The sequence below is a fragment of the Meles meles genome, chromosome 4 (genome assembly GCF_922984935.1).
Source record: "Meles meles chromosome 4, mMelMel3.1 paternal haplotype, whole genome shotgun sequence".
Lineage (NCBI taxonomy): Eukaryota > Metazoa > Chordata > Mammalia > Carnivora > Mustelidae > Meles > Meles meles.
Genome location: NC_060069.1, coordinates 94,013,996 through 94,033,759, shown reverse-complemented (window position 1 = coordinate 94,033,759; position 19,764 = coordinate 94,013,996). Strand labels below are relative to the sequence as shown.

At 36.9% G+C, this 19,764-nt stretch overlaps 1 protein-coding gene across 6 annotated transcripts in view; it reads right to left on the bottom strand.

The window, feature by feature from the left end:
• Positions 1–1,167: 1,167 nt before the first annotated feature.
• The window catches only part of GK5 (glycerol kinase 5), a 103,969-nt gene continuing 85,372 nt past the window's right edge, over positions 1,168–19,764 (bottom strand). For all 6 annotated transcript variants that reach the window (XM_046002952.1, XM_046002951.1, XM_046002956.1 and 3 more), the window contains 5 exons: positions 18,494–18,588; positions 12,302–12,405; positions 11,018–11,077; positions 10,286–10,419; positions 1,168–6,978 (listed from right to left, as the gene is read on the bottom strand). In XM_046002952.1, coding sequence (XP_045858908.1) covers positions 6,830–6,978; positions 10,286–10,419; positions 11,018–11,077; positions 12,302–12,405; positions 18,494–18,588 — 542 coding nt within the window. In that variant the 3' untranslated portion in view covers positions 1,168–6,829. The remainder of the gene's footprint in view (positions 6,979–10,285; positions 10,420–11,017; positions 11,078–12,301; positions 12,406–18,493; positions 18,589–19,764) is intronic.

Genomic DNA, 19,764 nt, shown 5'->3' with positions numbered 1-19,764 from the left:
GAGCTGAGAAGCAAAGGAAATCAATGCAAATATGAAGGTTGTGATGTTTGCTATGCCTTAAGGACAGACATTAAGTCCTTAATCTCTGACTCAGGAGTCTCCTATCTTCTGCCAATATCCATGGAACTGTGGGAGGCTAAATTATTAGTTTCCAAGTAGAGTAAAATTTCAAACTCTTCTCAGTTCTTGACAGTGTTTGTAGATGAAGCAGAGATGCTGACAGAGACTGGACTTTCTAGGAGAGATAGGATGGGAGCCTCATGGACTGGATTAGAGGATATGAGAATTCCCTGGGACCCAAGAGTTAATGTTCTTGCCCAAGTGGTGGGTGAGGGTGAAGGGAAATTAGCAAATCTAATGTTTCCGCCCTACGATCTCCACCTCTTCATGGGTTGTTTCTTTTTCTAAGTAGCAAAAAAAAAAAAAAAATCCATTATTACTCCCTACCATCCCCATTTTTTCCTACAATTGCAAGATTCTTTAAAAATATTCCTAAATTTTCTAAATTTTAGAAAAGCCAGCTCCACATTTCTCCATAATGCCCCGTCCTTAACCTCCCTAGACTCATACTACTTTGACCTAAAATAAAATTAAGAGAAAACCCCTCTCTTCCTTCTAATAAGTGAATGTTTATCATTCTTCAAATTTCCTACTTTGGAATGATACTATGGGCCTCACTACAGTCAGGGAATGGAATCCGGACTGACTGAATCCTTCACCATCCAGATGTTGCTGTGCATGTGTATAAACCCAAAGCAATGAACAGAGAAACACTAAATAAAAATGGCCTTAAAACATAATATTTACAGAAAAAAATCATTTACTGTTTCATTGTAGTTTCCCAAATAACTTTAGATAATTTTCAGAAGGGATTTCTAACAACTGCTAGGTTAATTCTATCATGTTAGTATTTGAAATTATTTACCCTCTTTAAAATCTTTCTAGGTATTTAAAAATACAGTACACTTTCACAACAAATTACATCATGTTTCCCACCACAAAGAATTAACCCTCTTCTCTAGTAATTTCCCTTGTACAAGAATGTACAATACGAATGATAACCCTAACAGGATCTAAAGAGGCAGGGTTACATAAAACTTTTCTTCTCTAATCATATTAAGCTCAACTTTATCTTGTAGTTAACTTATGTTTATTTCTGTGTCCTTCTTTTTTTTTTTTTTTTTAAGATTTTATTTTTAAGTAACGTCTATACCCAGTGTGGGGCTCAAACTCACAACTCTGAGATCAAGAGTTGCATGCTCTACCAACTGGGCCAGGCAGGTGCCCCAATTTCTCTGTAACCTTCATATGTGCAGAAACCAAAACAGGAAATAGTATTAAATAAGAATTTCCAGGTAAAATTCAAAAACAAATCCAAAAGTAAAGTAGAAAAAAGATAAGGGAAAAATTCACATACACATTTCTATTGCTATGCATCCCAGATTGTATTTGCAGATCTCAGCATTGGTTTATGAGGTTCTAAATGATGATTTAATAAAGCTATGAAATTTGTAAAGAACATCAGAGAAATAAGATTATGAAATTTGCTGATGCATACTAACTAGAAAATATATTGTCTTGCACAAACAGGAAATTTTCAAATTAATTCCCTACAAAATCATTCTGAAACACAAGTCAGCTTATTTTAAATAAAAGAAATTACAAACATTATGACAGCTATGGACAAAATATGTATTTGTACACCCTACTTAACATTCTAGGTCAAAGTATCTGAAACTTTTTTGCTGTTATACATTATTAGTACTATACTACATAATGAGTCAGAAGGAATGTGAGAATCTTCTGTTCAGTACATTATAAAATCACATTCAAGTGCTGTGCACACTCTGCCTAGGATTTAGAAATGCTACTTGATGATTTCTTAAGTCACCATACTAATTTAAAAAAAATTTAAAGATATTTATGTAAAGATATGGCTCATTTAGCAACACCCCAGTTAGTAAATGGACAAAAGACATGAATAGACATTTCACTGAAGAGGATAAACAGATGGCAAAAAAGCATATGGAAAGATGTTAAACATCAATATTAATTAGAGAAGTGCAAATTAAAACCACAAGGAGAAAACCTCACACCTATCACAGTAGCTAAATAAAAAATTGTGACATCAAATGCTGATGAGGATATGGAGAAACTGGATCACTCACACATTGCTGGTTGGAATGTAAAATGGTACAGCTACTCTGGAACAGTTTGAAAGTTTCTTGTAAATATATGGCTCATTTAAATGGAAACCTTACATTATTTATTTCCTAAATCGTATAGATATTTATACAGACATATCCATTTTAATAAACCAAATTTATAATAAAGGGGGGAAAGGCAGTAGAAATAGCATACAGAGAATTTCAGGAATATCTGATTCTTCAGGTTCCTGTCTCTAACATTCCCACTCCCAAGATCATTCCTGCATTACCCTAAGGGCAAGGGTCCCATGAGAATATGGTGACAATATAGCCAGTAACTTAGAACCAGTGCTGGTACCAAAATATTTATGACTACGAGGCTCCAAAACTTAAAAACAAATAAGGAGCACCTACTTGACTTCCTTGGGGTTACCATTTTGACTGGTTTGAACCAGATGACCTGGCATTGGGGAGGCAAGAAGATGATTCTGGGACCACATAGGTCCAAAGTATATTTTAATTTTAACCAAGAAACATGATCTAGATTTCCCAAAAGGATTCAGAGTCCTTGGGGTAGATTCAAGCCTTCTAGGCTATGTCTGGATGACTCTAGAATCACTTCAAGTTGAAGAACTCCAAGGTCTTCTCTTCAGAGAATAATAAAATTCTTGCCAAACTCTTGAGTTAAATTATTTTTCATTAAAGATTGGTCCTCATTATAAGACCTCTGAAGAAGGGAATGCTTCTGAAGTTATTTCCCTCTAACATCAGAGGGTTTGGTGTTCTTAAGATTCAATCTCTGAGCTGTCTGTACTCAAATGCAAAACCTGTGAATGCAGAGGCTTCAACTGTGCCTTAGAAAGTTGATGTAACTATGAATATTTATAGGTGTGTATCTCTACACAAATACATACGCAAATATATAAACATATGAAGAATTTTAAAATAAACAATAGGAGCATTCTAGCTCTCACAGGCTGACAGTTGAAGCACATGGGGGTTAGGAGTGCCGACCCCCTGCGCAGTCCAAGATCTATATGTAATTTTTGACTCCCCCAAATCTTAACTACTGATGGCCTATTGTTGACCAGAATCCTTACTGAGAATATAAAGTCAATTAACACACAGTTTTGTATGTTATATGCATTATTCACTGTATTCTTACAGTAAACTAAGCTAGAGAAAAGGAAATGTTATTAAGATCATAAGGAAAATACATTTACAGTATAGTACATGTATTTATGGAAAAAATCTGCATGTAAGTGGACCTGCACAGTTCATACCCATGTTGTTCAAGGGTCGGCTGTTGTCCTTCTTAATCCAACAAAACATATTTTACTTGCAACAAATATAAGCGGCTCCCTATCAACAAATGTATTTAAATCAAGGATAAAATATATATGCAAAAAAAGTTGCACTTAAAAAGTAAAAATTCACCCCATCAATAGGAAGGCACAGAGTCAGGTTCTGTGGAAGTAGACATGGTTTCTGCTTTTTTTTTTTTTTTAGGTTTTATTTATTTGAGAGAGAATGAGAGAGAGAGAACAGGAGATGGGGGAGGGTTAGAGGGAGAAGCTGACCCCGTGATGAGGTGGGAGCCCCATGTGGAACTCGATCCTGGGACTCCAGGATCATGACCTGAGCTGAAGGCAGTCACTTAACTGACTGAGCCACCCAGGTAACTGACATGGTTTCTGCTTTTGGGAACTTCCAGTTTGACAGAAGTCTTGTACAGACGCAGATAAGAGAGTGATCATCTCTTTTGTTCAGAGGTGAAAAGGAAGCAAAAAGGCAGATCAAATCAAGATGCTCTGCAGACTGTATTAATCCTATACTGAAGTCATAAACCCACTCATTAAAACCACAGAGGATGCAGGCATCGGGATGGGGGCGAGTGGGTAAAAATAGCAGAAGACAATTACAACGTAAGATTTTTCTTTTTTTTTTTTTGCCTCACTAACCGATAAAGTAGAAACCCTATTTAAGATACAACCACCTCTTTTTGCTAACAACAATTTCCTAAAGTAAAATGAGGCAGAGAGAAAAGGAGCATGAGAGACACACTACATTTGCTGAGTCTTCAATTTTCTTCTAATAGTCTATATTAGTGGTTCTCCATCGGGGGTGATACTGCCTCCTGGGGGGCCATTCAGCAGTGCTAGGAGACATTTTTGACCACAGCAACTAGGGGGATGCTACTCATAGCTAGCAGGTAGAGCTGCCAAATACCTTATAATGCACAATACAACATCCCAAGACAAAGAATTACCTGCCCAAATGTCAATAATGCTAAGATTGAGAAACCCTATTATGATGGGATATAAAAAAAATTAAAAATCAGTAAATCTAGATATGAAAGCAATTAATAAACATTTTCCTCCTTGATAAGATAGCTACAAACCTCCTAAAAATATCTAATAGATCCATAATGGGAAAATAAAACATGCTGAGAAATCTTAGCACAAATTTTTTCAAACTGCAAATATTAGCATATAAATGAAAATAAACTTGGGAGATGGAAATGATACATTTTTTGAATATCAACTGTTTCTACAACCACAAAAGCTAATATGAGCACGTTTCTGATTTAGGTCAAATCTGGCAAAAGATTTACTAAACTGTGTCACTAAAAACAGCCAGAAGTAGTAAAAACAAAAGATTAATTCTAGACTAACAAAAGAAAAAATTAGCCACTAATTTTTGAGGAGATGCTCGATTCTGATAAGACATGTTAACAGTTACTTTTTCACATTATCTAAAAGGTATTAATCCTTTATTCTGTGGTTGATAAGAAAGAAGAATGTGAAAAAGAAATGAGCTAACAAATTTTAAGTATTAATAATATTACAGTTCAGTATATCCTAACACAAAGAGATAATTCTTTCCTATGAAATCATACCCGCTAGAAGCAGAATTTGTAAGAAGTAGTAAAACAATGAAACAGCTTGTATGTGATCTGATTTTGATAAAAGGGCCTATAATTGGTCACTAAGCTCTGTAAAAGAGACATAAGAAAAATGATAAGAATAAAAAGAAGAATATTATCTAATTAATGGAATCTGACTTGTTATAGTAAACAAAATACTTCCACTTCAAAAAATATTTCCAAATCTTAATTAATGGAGTTAATGATACTCTGTATTGGCTATTATGATTCCATCAAAAATGTTAACACAAGAAGACAAGTTCACTGAAATCGAATTTGCAGGAATGCAGTGTGACCTCTAGTTCTATTCTGTCTGTCACTGAAATGGACCTATATGATGGCAACAGCAAAATTCCCTGTAATAGTCACTTTTTAAATTACATTAGTATTTAACGACCAGCTCTATAACAGTAGATCTTTATGTGATAAAGCCTGTCCAAGAGGGAAATAAATTCATTATTGCTACAAATCAAAATGGAACCTAGCCCCAGTGGAGGGAGAGCCAAATAACCTGAGAACAAGTTGGACTGTAGTCTACTGCCACAGGACAATTTTACACCAGGCCCGAAGCTACTCACTAACACTTGATTCTTTTACATTTGTTTCTATCAAGAAAGCTTGAGAATGTGGAACTATCCCTGCTCCTCTCTGTGGAGCTCTGGCCCAGGAACTGTCAGGCAATCATTTGCATGAATACACCTTCATTAACTCTGTCAGGTACCCAATGCTCCTGTCTCACAGAGATGAGTAGACTGAACAAAAATAAAAGATACCTGGATAAGTAAAATACCCCAATGAAGGCAATTCTTATGTCACCAATGAATTAGGGCACTTTCTTCAAATTAAGCTCTGTCATTTAGGCACTTAAGAAAAGCAAAAGACATTTATGCAAGCATCTCAACAACAAAGATAAAGAATAGGAAGAGAAAAAAGCAAGATTTATATCCACTATCTGCATTTTGTAAAAAAAAAAAAAAAAAAAAAAAAGAGTTACACTTTAACCAGAAGTTTCTGAAAGAAATCCTATTTGAGGAAGAAAATATATTCTTGTCCCTTATGAATCATTACCCTTTGTAGTATAATTCACTAAAGTTATTTTTTTCAATACAAAAAGAATGCTTAGATTTTGGTTGAACAAGGAAAAATTAAGGTAGTGTCTTTAAGCCCAATAAAGGAAAAAACTGACTAACAAGACTATCTGAGAGGGGCATTTTGAGCTCATTATTTGGATACAGTATTGAACAATTATGACTTTAATTAGAAAATATTAATGTTTCAAAACTTCCCATTTCCTCAGTTATTCTTTCTTCCTAGCTATGGGAACTTCATATAGCCCATTTAACTTTGAAGAATTAAAGGAACATTTGTCACTTAATTTTGGAACAAAATACGAATGGTGCTTGACCTAGAACTATCAACTCAGATAATAAACAATTATGTTCATATGTTTGCTGACCCAGTATAAAAAGGAGGAGGATCCACAGCTGTCAAAATATGGTTGGAAATGGCTAACGGCATTTGGAATCTGCTACAAAACAGAAGATATAAAGTTTTGAGGTACTGTTGCCTTACAGTCTTATCAAGGTTTAGATTTAAAAATGAGGGATTTTTTTGTTTTGTTTTGTATTCAAAAAAGCAGGTTGCAAAACTCATCTGAAATCTCGGTCATCGTCGTATTGGTTATCATCCCTGAGCTGTGTCTCATCGGCGTGTCTTATCAACCAGCCGTATATGGTTTCAGTCATTCCACTTAGTGCTACATCTTGTTATACCAATTCATGGAACGCTTCACTGCTTTGACCCAGTTTTCCATACTCATTTCATATTCTTGCCATTTCTTCTGCGGCTTGAAAACAACTTCACTTTGCCTCAGTTTCTTTAGTTCCTCCTTGTCAGCCCAAAACCCTATGGATAGAAAAAATCACTCTCAAATTTTAAGGCAAATAAGGAGTCCATAAAGTTTATCCACAAACCTATACAAACTGGTGTACAGGTAAACAACTATTGTTTTAAAACACAATTTAAAATATTTGTGCTGCTTTTGAATTTTGTTAGATTGACTATCCCTGGGAATAAATACACCAGGATTTTAAAATCATTTTGTTTCTATCGGCTTTATTTCTGTGTGGCAGGGCACCAAACCATTTCCAGACCAACCTCACTCTATCATCATTTCATTTCATGACTTGCTATGAAGAAAAGTTTTCAAGTAAGAAATTGTATATTTTCCTTTTACATAATTAAAAAAGATAAATTAGGATTTTTGTCATATATCTTGAGGTAAGAGGCAACTATCTGGGATATGCATAAATTCAAAGTTGGGACTGAATGTAATAAGTTTCTTTTTCAAACTATTTTATTTCATACAAGCTACTTAAATCCCACTTCCTGATAATATTATCCTGGCATATATTGTTCTTCATAAAGAGGATCATGTGATTTATAATTAAAAGCAGCAAGAACACACTTTTATATCTATGACCGTAAGTAATCTGAAATGGCTGAGGTGTCTTATTAATTAACCTGGTGTATTTCACTTAGTCTGAAGTACTAATAGAGTTGACAAGTCTTCTTGAGGTATATTTTCTCTTACCAATAAAGCAGACACAAAATTCTTTCCTCTCATATTTTCTGTCAGGACACATTCTTTCTAACTGACAAAATAAGCCTTTTAGAATTATCTATATTTAAAAAGATATTAATTTATAGAAGTTATTACAAGACCAAGAAGAGTTTTTATTAGTATACTAAAGTTAGATAAATCTAGTCATGAAAACAAGCATATTTTTAAATTCCTTATTTCCAAAATTAATTATTTACTCTCCAAGGCATATGTATTTTTTTTTAAGATTTCCTTCCTTCCTTCCTCTCTTCCTTCCTTCTTTCCTTTAGCGTGTGATCTGGAGGAGAGGCAGAGGGAGAAGGAGAGAGAAAATCTCAAGCACTCTGCACTGAGCATGGAGCCCAACACAGGGCTCGATCTCACATCCCTGAAATCATGACGTGAACCGACAGCAAGAGTCAAATGCTTAATCAACTGAGCAACCCAGGTGCCCCATGACATATTTTTTAAAGTACTTTTATTAAATATGTATCAAATAGACTCATCTCCTGGGTGAATTTTGAAAATAGAGAGGATGTGCATAGCCTTCAAGTCTCAGATTCCTGAAAGAGAAGCAATCCAACCAGAAGAGACTCTCTGTAGTCTCTAAGACTCTCTGTAGTTAGTGAAGTCTCTTTGTATTGAAAGGGTTTGAAATTAAGTATAGTATAGATACAATGAAACAGCTAAAGCTCAAGCCACTATGTTATTTTTTTTAAAAGATTGATTTTATTTATTTGTTTATCTGTTTATTTATTTGTCAGAGAGAGAGCACATAAGCAGCCGGAGAAGCTGGCTCCTTGCCGAGCAAGGAGCCCAACGTGGGACTCGATCCCAGAACCAGGGTCATGACCTGAGCAGGAAGCAGATGCCTAAATGATGGATCCACCCAGATGTCCTGCCACTATGTTATGTTTAAGAATAATCTGTATGTGGGGACGCCTGGGTGGCTCAGTCAGTTAAGCATTGGCCTTTGGCTCAGGTCATGATGGCAGGGTCCTGGGATCGAGCATTAGGATCCTTGCTCCATGAGGAGACTGCTTCTCCTCTGCTGCTCCCCCTGCTTGAGCTGTCTTGTTCTCTCTACCAAATAAATAAATAAAATCATAAAAAAAAGAATAATCTGTGTTATCTAAAATAATTAAAATGTTCAAGAGAATCCGATATATTTTTAGTCTTATAAGGTGAAAAGGCACAGAGAGATTTTATTTACTTTATAAATAATATCAGAATGGTTATGAGCATTTGATTTACTACAAATATAAGCTTAACTTATTCATTTTGCAAGATTTAAGATTTATTTAAGTACAGGAGAAGATTTTCTTTGTTATACTTCTACGTTTGCTTAGTTAGGCATATGAAATTATTAAAAAGAAAGTCAATTCTATTAAGTTTGTGTTAGTTGAAATATACAAAAGAATTTAACTGAATTTGTAAATGGAAATATTATTCAAGGGAAAGTTATTTTCTTCAACTTTAATTAACCACACATTAATCAATGAGCAAATGAAAGTGATTTGTTTCAATTTTATTCAAAGTTAACAGATTTTTACTAGAATAAAGTTTAAGTTGAACTTACCAAGATTTCAAACTTTTTAGATTTGTAACTTTAATATGTTAAATATTAGCCTAAAACTCTTAACTGTAAAATATTCTGTTTTGTACAAACACTCTTTCCCTTCCACACAGGAATGTATTAAATATTTCCAGTGTCCCAAGTCAGCATCCTGCTTCCTAGAGAACCCTCTAATTGGCTTCCCTGAGTCTATTCTTCACCCTCCCAAATAATCCTCTCACTAATTGCCAAAGTGGTCTGTTCAAATATAGATCTATCCATGTCCCTCCCCTGCTTAAAATTCTTTGGTGGCTCTCCAGTGCCTTCACGATTAAGTTCAAACTCCTGTATGAGGAGTCTACCACAATTGGACCTCTGTTCCTCTCCAGCCTTTCCTCTTGCTTTTCCTCTATTAGCACTTACTGTAATGGTCTGGGACATTTGCACAGGCTGCTTTCTTTACTGGACAACTCACCTCTTGTAGGTCCTTACCGCCTCTTCTGGCTGTCTGCTGACTCCAAAACTGAACCTCCTCTGGGAAGCCTGCACCACTTGCTTAAAGCTATGGCTGTCCACGGGGTTTATCACACAAGTCTAATAACTGGTTGACTTGCCTGACTGTAACTAGAGACTCCCATATAGCAGGGACTATGCCTTTTAAACTCTATTCCCAGCAGTGACTGTCATGTAGCAGGTACTCAACATATTTTCAATAAGCAAAAGAATGGAATGGTTTCTAATGCCAAAGAAAAGCCTATCTGCTCAGGAATTTTACCCCGAGACCTTTCCTTTGCTGAAGACAGAGCAGTTGAAAATTAATTCTCCTTGCCTCATAATTCTGACTGAAGGAGTGAAGGAAGGAGGGAGGGAGGGGAAGACCCACCCACAGAGGAGGTCAAAGGAGTATTCTGTGAGTTATGTGCATATGTGTATGGAGCTTAATGAACACCAAGGTTTGCAGAGCCTCTCTATAATTCTGTGATTTGGGAAGAGAAATGCTATTGGCAAGAAACAGCCTGCAAGACAGCTCTCACTTTTATAAAATCCACACATACCAACAGCAAGGCCGGCCAGAGAAGCTGCACCAAGGCAGGACATGTCTATGTTGACGGGTCTCTCTATATTCGCATTAATCAGGTCTGAAGTCATCTGCATAACAAAATTGTTCCTACAAACTCCTCCATCTGCCCTGTGGGGACCAAGATATTTGAGATAAATTATTCCAAGAGAAGCATAAAAACATTCTTTTTTTTTTTTTTTAAAGGGCCACATATATTTTTTTTTTGATTCTTGATTTTTTAAGTTCAACTTTTAATTCCAAAAATGTATCATTCCACATTGACTTGAAGATAAGGTCCTCACTAGGTAATCTTCAAACACTTTTCCTTATCCCTAACAACAATCTTCCCACCCACCCTGTTTATCTAGACTAGTTCAAATTAGGCCAAGTAAACTAAGCCAACATAAAAATTCATTTGGACATACTAGCAAAGAAAATTTGATGCTTACATGCCAAAAGGATAGCCACACACACAAAAAGGAGATTTTAAATATGTTTATAATATACATACGTATATTAGGATCTTCCTAAATTCTATATTGTGTTATGTTCTCTATAAATCCAAATTCTTTTCTTTCCAAATTCCTATGACCAAGAATTTTGTCGCAAAGGAACTAGGCATAATTTTTTTTGAAATCCTGAATAATCATAATGATGAAAATACTAATAGCAACTACTACTCACTTCCAATTTCTAATTAAATCTATTGAAAACAAAGTTTACATACCGGACTTTTGTCACAGGGATATGGATCTCTTTCTGCATCAACTCATACAACTGTTTGTTTCTAGTAAAAAAATCAAGATAACTATTTAGGGAACGTTCATAGTTCATGGCAAGTTCCCCTATTTTTTTCCAATCTAGAAAAATAAAAACTTTGGTTTTATTTATGTGGCATTTATAAAATATGCAAAAGAAAACATTAAACCAACATATTCAGATATTCAAAAATATTTTGCTAACTGGAAGTAGATAAATGCTCAAACAATCAAGAGGTTCGGGGCCTAGTGCTTTCACCTTGATAAAAGGGAGCATATTTTTCATTTAGAAACAAATTCAATCTATTGTCCTTCCTACAAATAAAAATTTAAAGCAAGCATTCATTTAATAGATAGTGATTAGGATGACATGACATAAATAACATCTAATAGAATTCATCAACTATAAAAATGATCACTTTGTAATCACAGACGTTTTTATTTTAAATGTTCCAAATGTTCCATATTTATGACAGCCAGATTCTTAACTTTAATAAACTACAACGGTGCCATAATGAAAAGACCACAGCGAAAGACACAAAAAAGGTAATTTTGGTGATTCAATCTTTGAGTATAATGGAAGCATTATTAATTAGAATAATTAGAATTCTCCTTTATCAATAAGGATAGAAAAATCTCTGAAAGCCCAAATTTTAAGTCTTTTATGCTTAAGAAATTAGATACAACTGACCCTTGAATAACACAGGGATTAGGGATATTAACCCACAAAATCAAAAATCCATGTGTAAATTCTGACTCCCCTAAAACTTTACTAATAGCATACTTTTGGCAGGAAGCCTTACTGATAACAGTCAATTAATACATATTTTGTATGTTATATGTGTTATATACTGTATTCTTCAATAAAATAAGCTAGAAAAATGAAAACGTTATTAAGAAAATCATAAGGAAGAGAAAATACATTTATAGTCCTGTACCGTGTTTACTGAAAAAAATTCACGTGTTTAAGTGGATTTGCACAGTTCAAACCCATGGTGTTCAAGGGCCAACTGCATTTTTTAAATTCCTCTATTTTCAGATATCAAATCTAAGTGGTACTGGTACTATTCCATCTAAAAAAAAAGAGATGTACAGCAATTAAGCAATAGGAGCAGATTATGTCATAAACAGCATGACTTTAAAGGTATAAAAAGTTAAAATTAAGAAATTTCATAATTTAGTTTAGCAGAAATTAACAGAAGGAAATGGAAATACTTTACGGGGAAGAGACAGTTTAGGGCAGGTTTTGGTACCTGAAAGCTATGGACTCCAATATTGCTCGTACGAGATGGTATTTACTGGTGGAAGGCTTCAAGCCCATAAAAGAGGCACATGCACAGGGATCATTTAGTGGAGCCTAAAGAAAGAGATAGGAAGAATTTTTTTTAATTTTTAATTTTTTAATAAACATATAATGTATTATTAGCCCCAGGAGTACAGGTCTGTGAATTGCCAGGTTTACACACTTCACAGCACTCACCATAGCACATACCCTCCCCAATGTCCATAACCCCACCCCCCTCTTCCGACTCCCCCTCCCCCCAGCAACCCTCAGTTTGTTTTGTGAGATTAAGAGTCACTTATGGTTTGTCTCCCTCCTAATCCCATCTTGTTTCATTTATTCTATTCCTACCCTCCAAACCCCCACGTTGCATCTCCACTGGGAAGAATTTTTATTATTGTTCTAAATTATATCTATAGTCTTGAAGACATATTATGCAATAAAAACACTGCCATGGTAGAAAAAAAGAATGCTCAGAGTTAAGTAGTTTTGAAATAAATGACAGCCCCATAGTATGTGAACTACTACGATAATTCTTCAATAGGACCTAAGCAAGGCTGAGTCATAGGTATCGGGCTTAGCTAAACCTTGTCTGAACTCATACAAAGAGAAGGGACCGAGGCAGAGTAACAAATTATTATTAATCATTTTTTTCAGAGTAACAAACTATTAAATATCCAGCTCTACAAGAAGAAATGAAAAGCAATCCTAGTATTTCCCCTTTCCTCCATCTGTAAAGTTTTTACACCAGAATCGTTTTTGTAGAGTGTTTTTTTAAAAATATGCATTAGTCTTAAGATGCAGAATATGGGGGGCACCTGGGTGGCTCAGTGGGTTAAAGTCTCTGCCTTCGGCTCGGGTCATGATCTCAGGGTCCTGGGATCGAGTCCCACATCGGGCTCTCTACTTGGCAGGGAGCCTGCTTCCCTTCCTCTCTCTCTGCCTGCCTCTCTGCCTACTTGTGATCTCTATCTGTCAAATAAGTAAATAAAATCTTTGAAAAAGAAGAAAAAAAAAAAAGATGCAGAATATGGGGCTCCTGGGTGGCTCAGTTGGTTGAGCGACTGCCTTCAGCTCAGGTCATGATCCCGGAGTCCCAGGATCGAGTCCCACATCGGGCTCCCAGCTCCATGGGTAGTCTGCTTCTCCCTCTGATCCTCTCATGCTCTCTCTCACTCTCTCTCTCTCAAATAAATAAATAAAATCTTAAAAAAAAAAAAAAGATGCAGAATATGTGTTTTTCAGTGTCGTAACTTACACCCAGTATGCTGTCAGACATTCAAACTAAACTCTTCTATTTCTTAGCTTAATAGTCTTATTGCCTCATAGGATAAATGACTTGGCCTAACTTCTATCTTTAAAAGAGCCGAAGTCTTGAGCTGGAATTCTGTATCTGTTGGATGAAGTTTGTTTTCATCTTTGTATCCCCAGAAATGCAAGACAATTCCAGGACACAAAGATGAAGAGCAAAGATCCCTGCCAGAGCTTATAATCTCACAAGGGAAGACATAGAAGAATGGTTTCAATGTAAGATATGAAGTCGCAACAGAGGGAAGCATTAGTGCTATCAGGAAATGATGGTCCCCAGAAAAATGCCTTCTAGCTTCAGGGCCTTGAGACATCATCTCATTACCTGGAAAACTTTCTATCACCACTTTTCCTGGTTAATCCTACTCCCCTTCCAGATCTGGGCTCAGATTCCTCTGGGAAAACTTCTGATCCCAGAGACAAGACCAAGCCCCCATCATCGTTTTTATTTTTGTTTTCAATATTTTATTTATTTATTTGACACAGAGAGAGAGAGTACAGGCAGGGGGAGCAGCAGAGGGAGAGGGAGACCCAGACTCCCTGCTAGCAGGGAGCCCAGTGTAGGGTTCGAACACAACCTGAGCCAAAGGCAGATGCTAAACTGACTGAGCCACTCAGGCAAACCCTCCATCACCGCTTTTATGGAACCCTAGAGCTTCACTTATATCATATATTTACAATCATGTATATCTGTGTGAACATTTGTTAAAAGTCTGTCTTCCCTGCAGAAACTCATTCCTATATGTCTCCAGAGCCTTGTACTGCATCTGGCCCCCACAGGGCATCCTCACACATTTGTTCAATTAATCAACAAACAATACTCTTCCTCATTACTTAATTGAAGAAATTCCATATTACATCTTATCCTTCCTATAGCTGTGATTTTCCTCCTGTTGTGATTTTATCCTGATTATTTTTCAAATTTATTAATGTGTTTTGGTGATTCACTCAGTAAAAGCTTATTTATACAGTCACGCTGGCTTCTATCAGGTGGTATAATACCGTAAAACAAAGACAGGTCAGATTCAGCCAGTTCCATGAGTCCCTAGTAGCGTGCTATATATTTTCTGTGTAAAAACATTTTCTTTTAATATACCACACACAGTCCTGGTATGACTGGCCTGAAATCACTTTTGTAAATATAGCTAAGCACATAACTTATAATTAATTAGTAGCAGGCCAATCTGAGGGGTAATAAATTCCATAGAGACCTAAAAAGTCCTTTTCGGTTACAATTCCCCTGTATTAGTTAGTTCAAGTGAGTCTGTCTTTGGGATGATATGGTAGGAAAAACATGGCAAGGTCCTTTGAGCCTGGTCACACCTTGCCAGGACAGACAGCTTCCAGCCACATTTCTAATCTGTCACTGTCAATCCCATTGAGTAAGCCTCCCAGACCATCAACCAAACAGGAACACCAAACAGGAACAGCAGGACTCAGTGAAGTTTTGTTTGGAGGCCAAAACTAACCTAGCTGACTCCTTCCTACCCAAGGAACAGACTGCCTGCCACCATACACCCTTGTTACCACTGGGATCCTAGCCTAATATGCTGGGGCCTTGCAGGATGGTTAACGCCTCTTGCCTTTTGTCAACTGTGAACTTAAACACAAACTCCTCTGGCACCTACTATGTATTCCCAATGTCACTTTTTACACTATATCATGAACCAGTACAGCAGAGTGGTTAAGAACCTGGACTCTGGAATCGGAACATCTGGGCCCTGAAACCAGCTCTGCCACTCACTAGCTGTGTGAGATTTAACAAGTGATTTAACAGCTCTACATCAGTTTTCCCATCTTTGGAACGGGATGATAAGAGCATCTTCTGCCTTACGGAGTTACTGAGGATTAAATGAGATAACACATGACATTTAGAACAGTGCCTGATACAGAGTAAGAATTTGCTACAATTTTATATTACTACTATTTCTTACTAAAATCCTTCCCACTATTGACTTTCTTCATAACCCTTTCTGTGCCTTCTGAATCAATCCTTCCTTCTATTGTAAATAAATTCTCCTAACCTGTAACCAACTCTGAGAAGTTCTCTCTACTCATTCTGTGGTTGTTATAACATGACCAGCTCTGTGCTGGGCAAACAGCTTCAGTGGTGGCTATCCAGGGGAGGACCTTCAAGCTTCCAGATCACAGGTCCTAAAAACCACAACTACTTCTCATGGTCACCCTAGGACACTATGCATCTACTGTTAGAGGAGACGCTTCCCTTCCCCCGTATGTGCTTAGGACCACATCAACTTCACGTTGATGCAGGTGCAGGGATCCCAGTCACTCACAAGACCAGAGATGGCATTCCCAGTACTTGCTGGCCGCATCTCTTTCTGAAGGAACTGCTTGAGTCCACAGACCTTGTTGTCTACAGCATCCATGTTTCATGCCCTAGTTCCACTGCCAGTGTCACAGGTATGGGGACTGAGCAGGACTAACTTAAAATCTGTACAACGCTTGAGAAGACCAGGTGCTCCAGTCAGAGTCTCAGATTTCCCAGAAAAGACCATCTCAGAAAAAGACCATCAACAGGGGGAACTGAAGCTAAAAGGCACAAAGTATTAGAACGTTGTGTGTATTTCCAAATTATGGAGAAGCATAAAGTGTGAGGAAAGTGACAATTAAGCAGAAGTTAGGAGGAAGAAAGAATACAGAGCAGAGCTGGTAATGAGAAAAGGGGACCCACAGAGAAGAAACCACAAAGAACATTAAGAACTGCAAAGTCAGTTGCCGACTCCTTTCCAGCACCAGTGAACCACCAGCTCCTCTCAGGGTAGGAAGAGCAAGCTGGTTCTCAGCAAACCTAAGAAACCTCATTGGAGCATGACTCCTCAGCCTCTGAAGACCAGCACTTGGTCCACAGTCCTGTCCATCCGACCACTGCCACCACCACAGTAACTTTCAAGTTAAGCAGCTAGCCACTGATTCCTGCCCTCTGATGCCTGTCAAAGATACTCTCCATTAGTGTCTGCCCCACAAACCACAAGCTCTGAAGAGTGAAGCCACAATGGCTGCACCAACTGATGTCACCCCGGGGTTACGGCCCCTATGCTCTCTAGTCCACCCCTTGCCAATCCCGGAAGTGGCTGTCCTGGACGTCCCACTTTCCTCAAAGTGCCCCCCAAACCCCTTTCTCAACGGAGTCCCTGGAGAAATTAAGGCTATAGGGATTTTTTAGTATCTTGCCCTCTGTTATCTATGGTATAACAATATTTTAAAATTAAAGGGAGGATGGCAGATACTTGATCCTTCCTTCCATTTCCCCTATCCCTCATTTTCTTTAGCTGTTGACATAGGCTGCTTATCAGTGATCTCCTTCCTATTTTCCAAACAGCTTAGTATCAACCCACTACTGTTACATGAATTAACTTTCGGTTTCTACTGAGGAGTTTCAATGCTACATTGGGAAATACTTGGTCTGCAGCCCTCCCCTGCTCCTCTTAAACCCAACATATTGCCAGGAGGCAGTCATGGCAGGACAGGAACATTTTTTATTAACACGAAATTAAAAATGTTATCTGGAGAGTTTTGTCTAATCTTCTGGGCTTTAGCAATATTTTTAAATCATATATTTGAAATTATTTTTAGAGGCATATGGACTGAGGCAGAAGTTAAAAACAGAGGTGTCAAGATAAAGCCACTATTAAGTCCCCCAGCATATTTCTCAAAACGGGAAGAATACCCAGTAGCCTAATTAAATCCTACCTTGGCTGATGACAACTATTCATCTCAAGCTTCCTCCTGAAACCTCAACCGAACAAATATTCTTCACCCCCTGTCCTAGGATGGATGCTATTTAGCTTCCTCATATCACCCTAAAGAGGACATAGTGCAACCTCTACTGCGTAGTTTATAAACTTTTAGTCCTTTAGGATAATGTATATAGAAGGAAATTGTTACTGATATTAAACTAATGACCATTAAAAGTTTAGATTCAAAATATGGTATTTTTAGAGGTTTGAAACACCCTTATCTAATCTTTTTTCAGCAGCTTCTACATTATATTGTCCAAACTCCAATTGGGGGCTTTTTTTAACTGATTGCCTGAGAATGGGATGGACTAGAAGTAAGAGAAATCTTTATTTTCTGAAAGGAAACATATTTACAAGAGGATTAAAAGGCCAGTATAAGAGTTCCAAAAAATGGAATTTTGTTCATAATAATATACCTGAAAAGTTTTTTAAAGGTCTTATTACAATACGCTAAAATCAAAGGCAATATCACAGATCTTTCAATTAAATACTAAGTTAAATATTACAAAGCCAAGTCTCTTACTGGGTTCACTTTTTGATTAGGCGAAGTAACCAATACTCCATCACAACAGTTAACCAAAAGAAATTTTGATTTTTTTTAAAAAGTTAATGAAACTAAAAAAGAAAAGTTAATGAAACTTATAAGTTACTGCAAAATATGCCCATAAGTGTGTGTGTGTGTGTGTGTATGTGGGCATGCACACATGTAATTTTCACATTATTTTTCTAATTCTCAATGGGATACTTCCTCTAAGTAAAACAATGCCAATATACAGATATATCTTTTGCTACTGGGAAATGGCAACTTTTGGTTATGATAAAGTAATCCTAAGTCTTACGCAAAAGTTCTATACGAAACCTGCCAACTTCTCATTTCCACACAGGTGGAGCTCCAGGCTGAATGTGCTGTATTTTCTCATCCCTGCTAAGTCACAGCTCCTCAGCCCCAGAACATGCCTTCACCCTCACAGTGATCGGTGCCCAAATTTACAGGTAAAGGAGTGGCAGGTACCTAATTTTGAGTGTGGGTATGAGGATAAAAATGTCCGTAGTTGCCACTGACTAAAAAAAAATTAAAAAAATTTTTTTAAAAATACCTGTAATCCACTAAAAGATGGAACAAAACAGACTCCTTCAGAATCTTCTAAACTTTTGGCCATTTTTTCAGTCTCAGCAGCATCTGTGAAAAGATCTGCAAAAACAAAAACAAATAATTAAAAAACCCATAAAACAAAACAGAGGGGCTGGGAAATGACAACAGAATTATGTTATATGACGTATTTACCTGCATCCAAAATTTATTTTATTTTTTATTATTATTTTTTTTATTTGACAGAGAGAGAAATCACAACCTGTAGAGAGGCAGGTAGAGAGAGAGAAGAAGAAGCAGGCTCCCTGCCGAGCAAAGAGCCCGATGCGGAGCTTGATCCCAGGACCCTGGGATCATGACCTGAGCCGAAGGCAGAGGCTTTAACCCACTGAGCCACCCAGGCACCCCATGCATCCAAAATTTATTATGAGTACACTGTGAAAGGGTCAACAGAAAGGCCAATCTGCTCTAGTACTATCTGGGCTCTCACACTTCACAGGTTTAGGGGCCTGTGGAAGATTTTAGAAGGGCTCTGTATGGAGAACACCTTACCTTTTTCTTTAAAAATATTTAGGCTATTTACAAGACAGTTGGGTGGCTCAGTCCTCTGAATGCTTAAAATTCCCTCTCCCTCTCCCTCTGCAACCTGCCACCCATCCCCCTGCACGCATGCTCTATGTCCATCTCTCTCTCAATAAATAAATAAAAATATCTGGGCTATTTAAAAATCAATTCTGTGCATTTTTTGGCATTAAAATCAATTATTCTCCTGAGGATAACACCACTCCTAGTTCTCTGATGAAAAGATCCTCTCTACTGAGTCAACTGAAAAACTACTCCATCTAATAAGTTCCATCAGGGGCGACCAATAAGTAGATAAACTAATAGCCAATCTTGAAGAAACACAAAAAATCAAGATCTAATTAATTTAGTATACTATTTCTACTGAGGTATATAACATACATATAGAAAACTGTACAAATCCCAAGTGTATAATAGTGATGAATTTTCACAGAGTGAATAAACTCCAGTAACCAACACCCAGATCAAGACACAAACTTCTTTTGTTTGACACAATGCTTGTGAAATTCATTCATGTTGTTAAGAGTACTTGCACTTCATTCTTAGCCCTGTATAATATCTCACCGTGTGACTACACACAATTCATTAAACTGTTCTATAGCTGATTGGCATTGGGCTAGTTTGTAATTTCTGGCTAACAGAAATAGGCCACTTTGAACACTCATAGACATTCTTTTTGTGAACATATATATATGT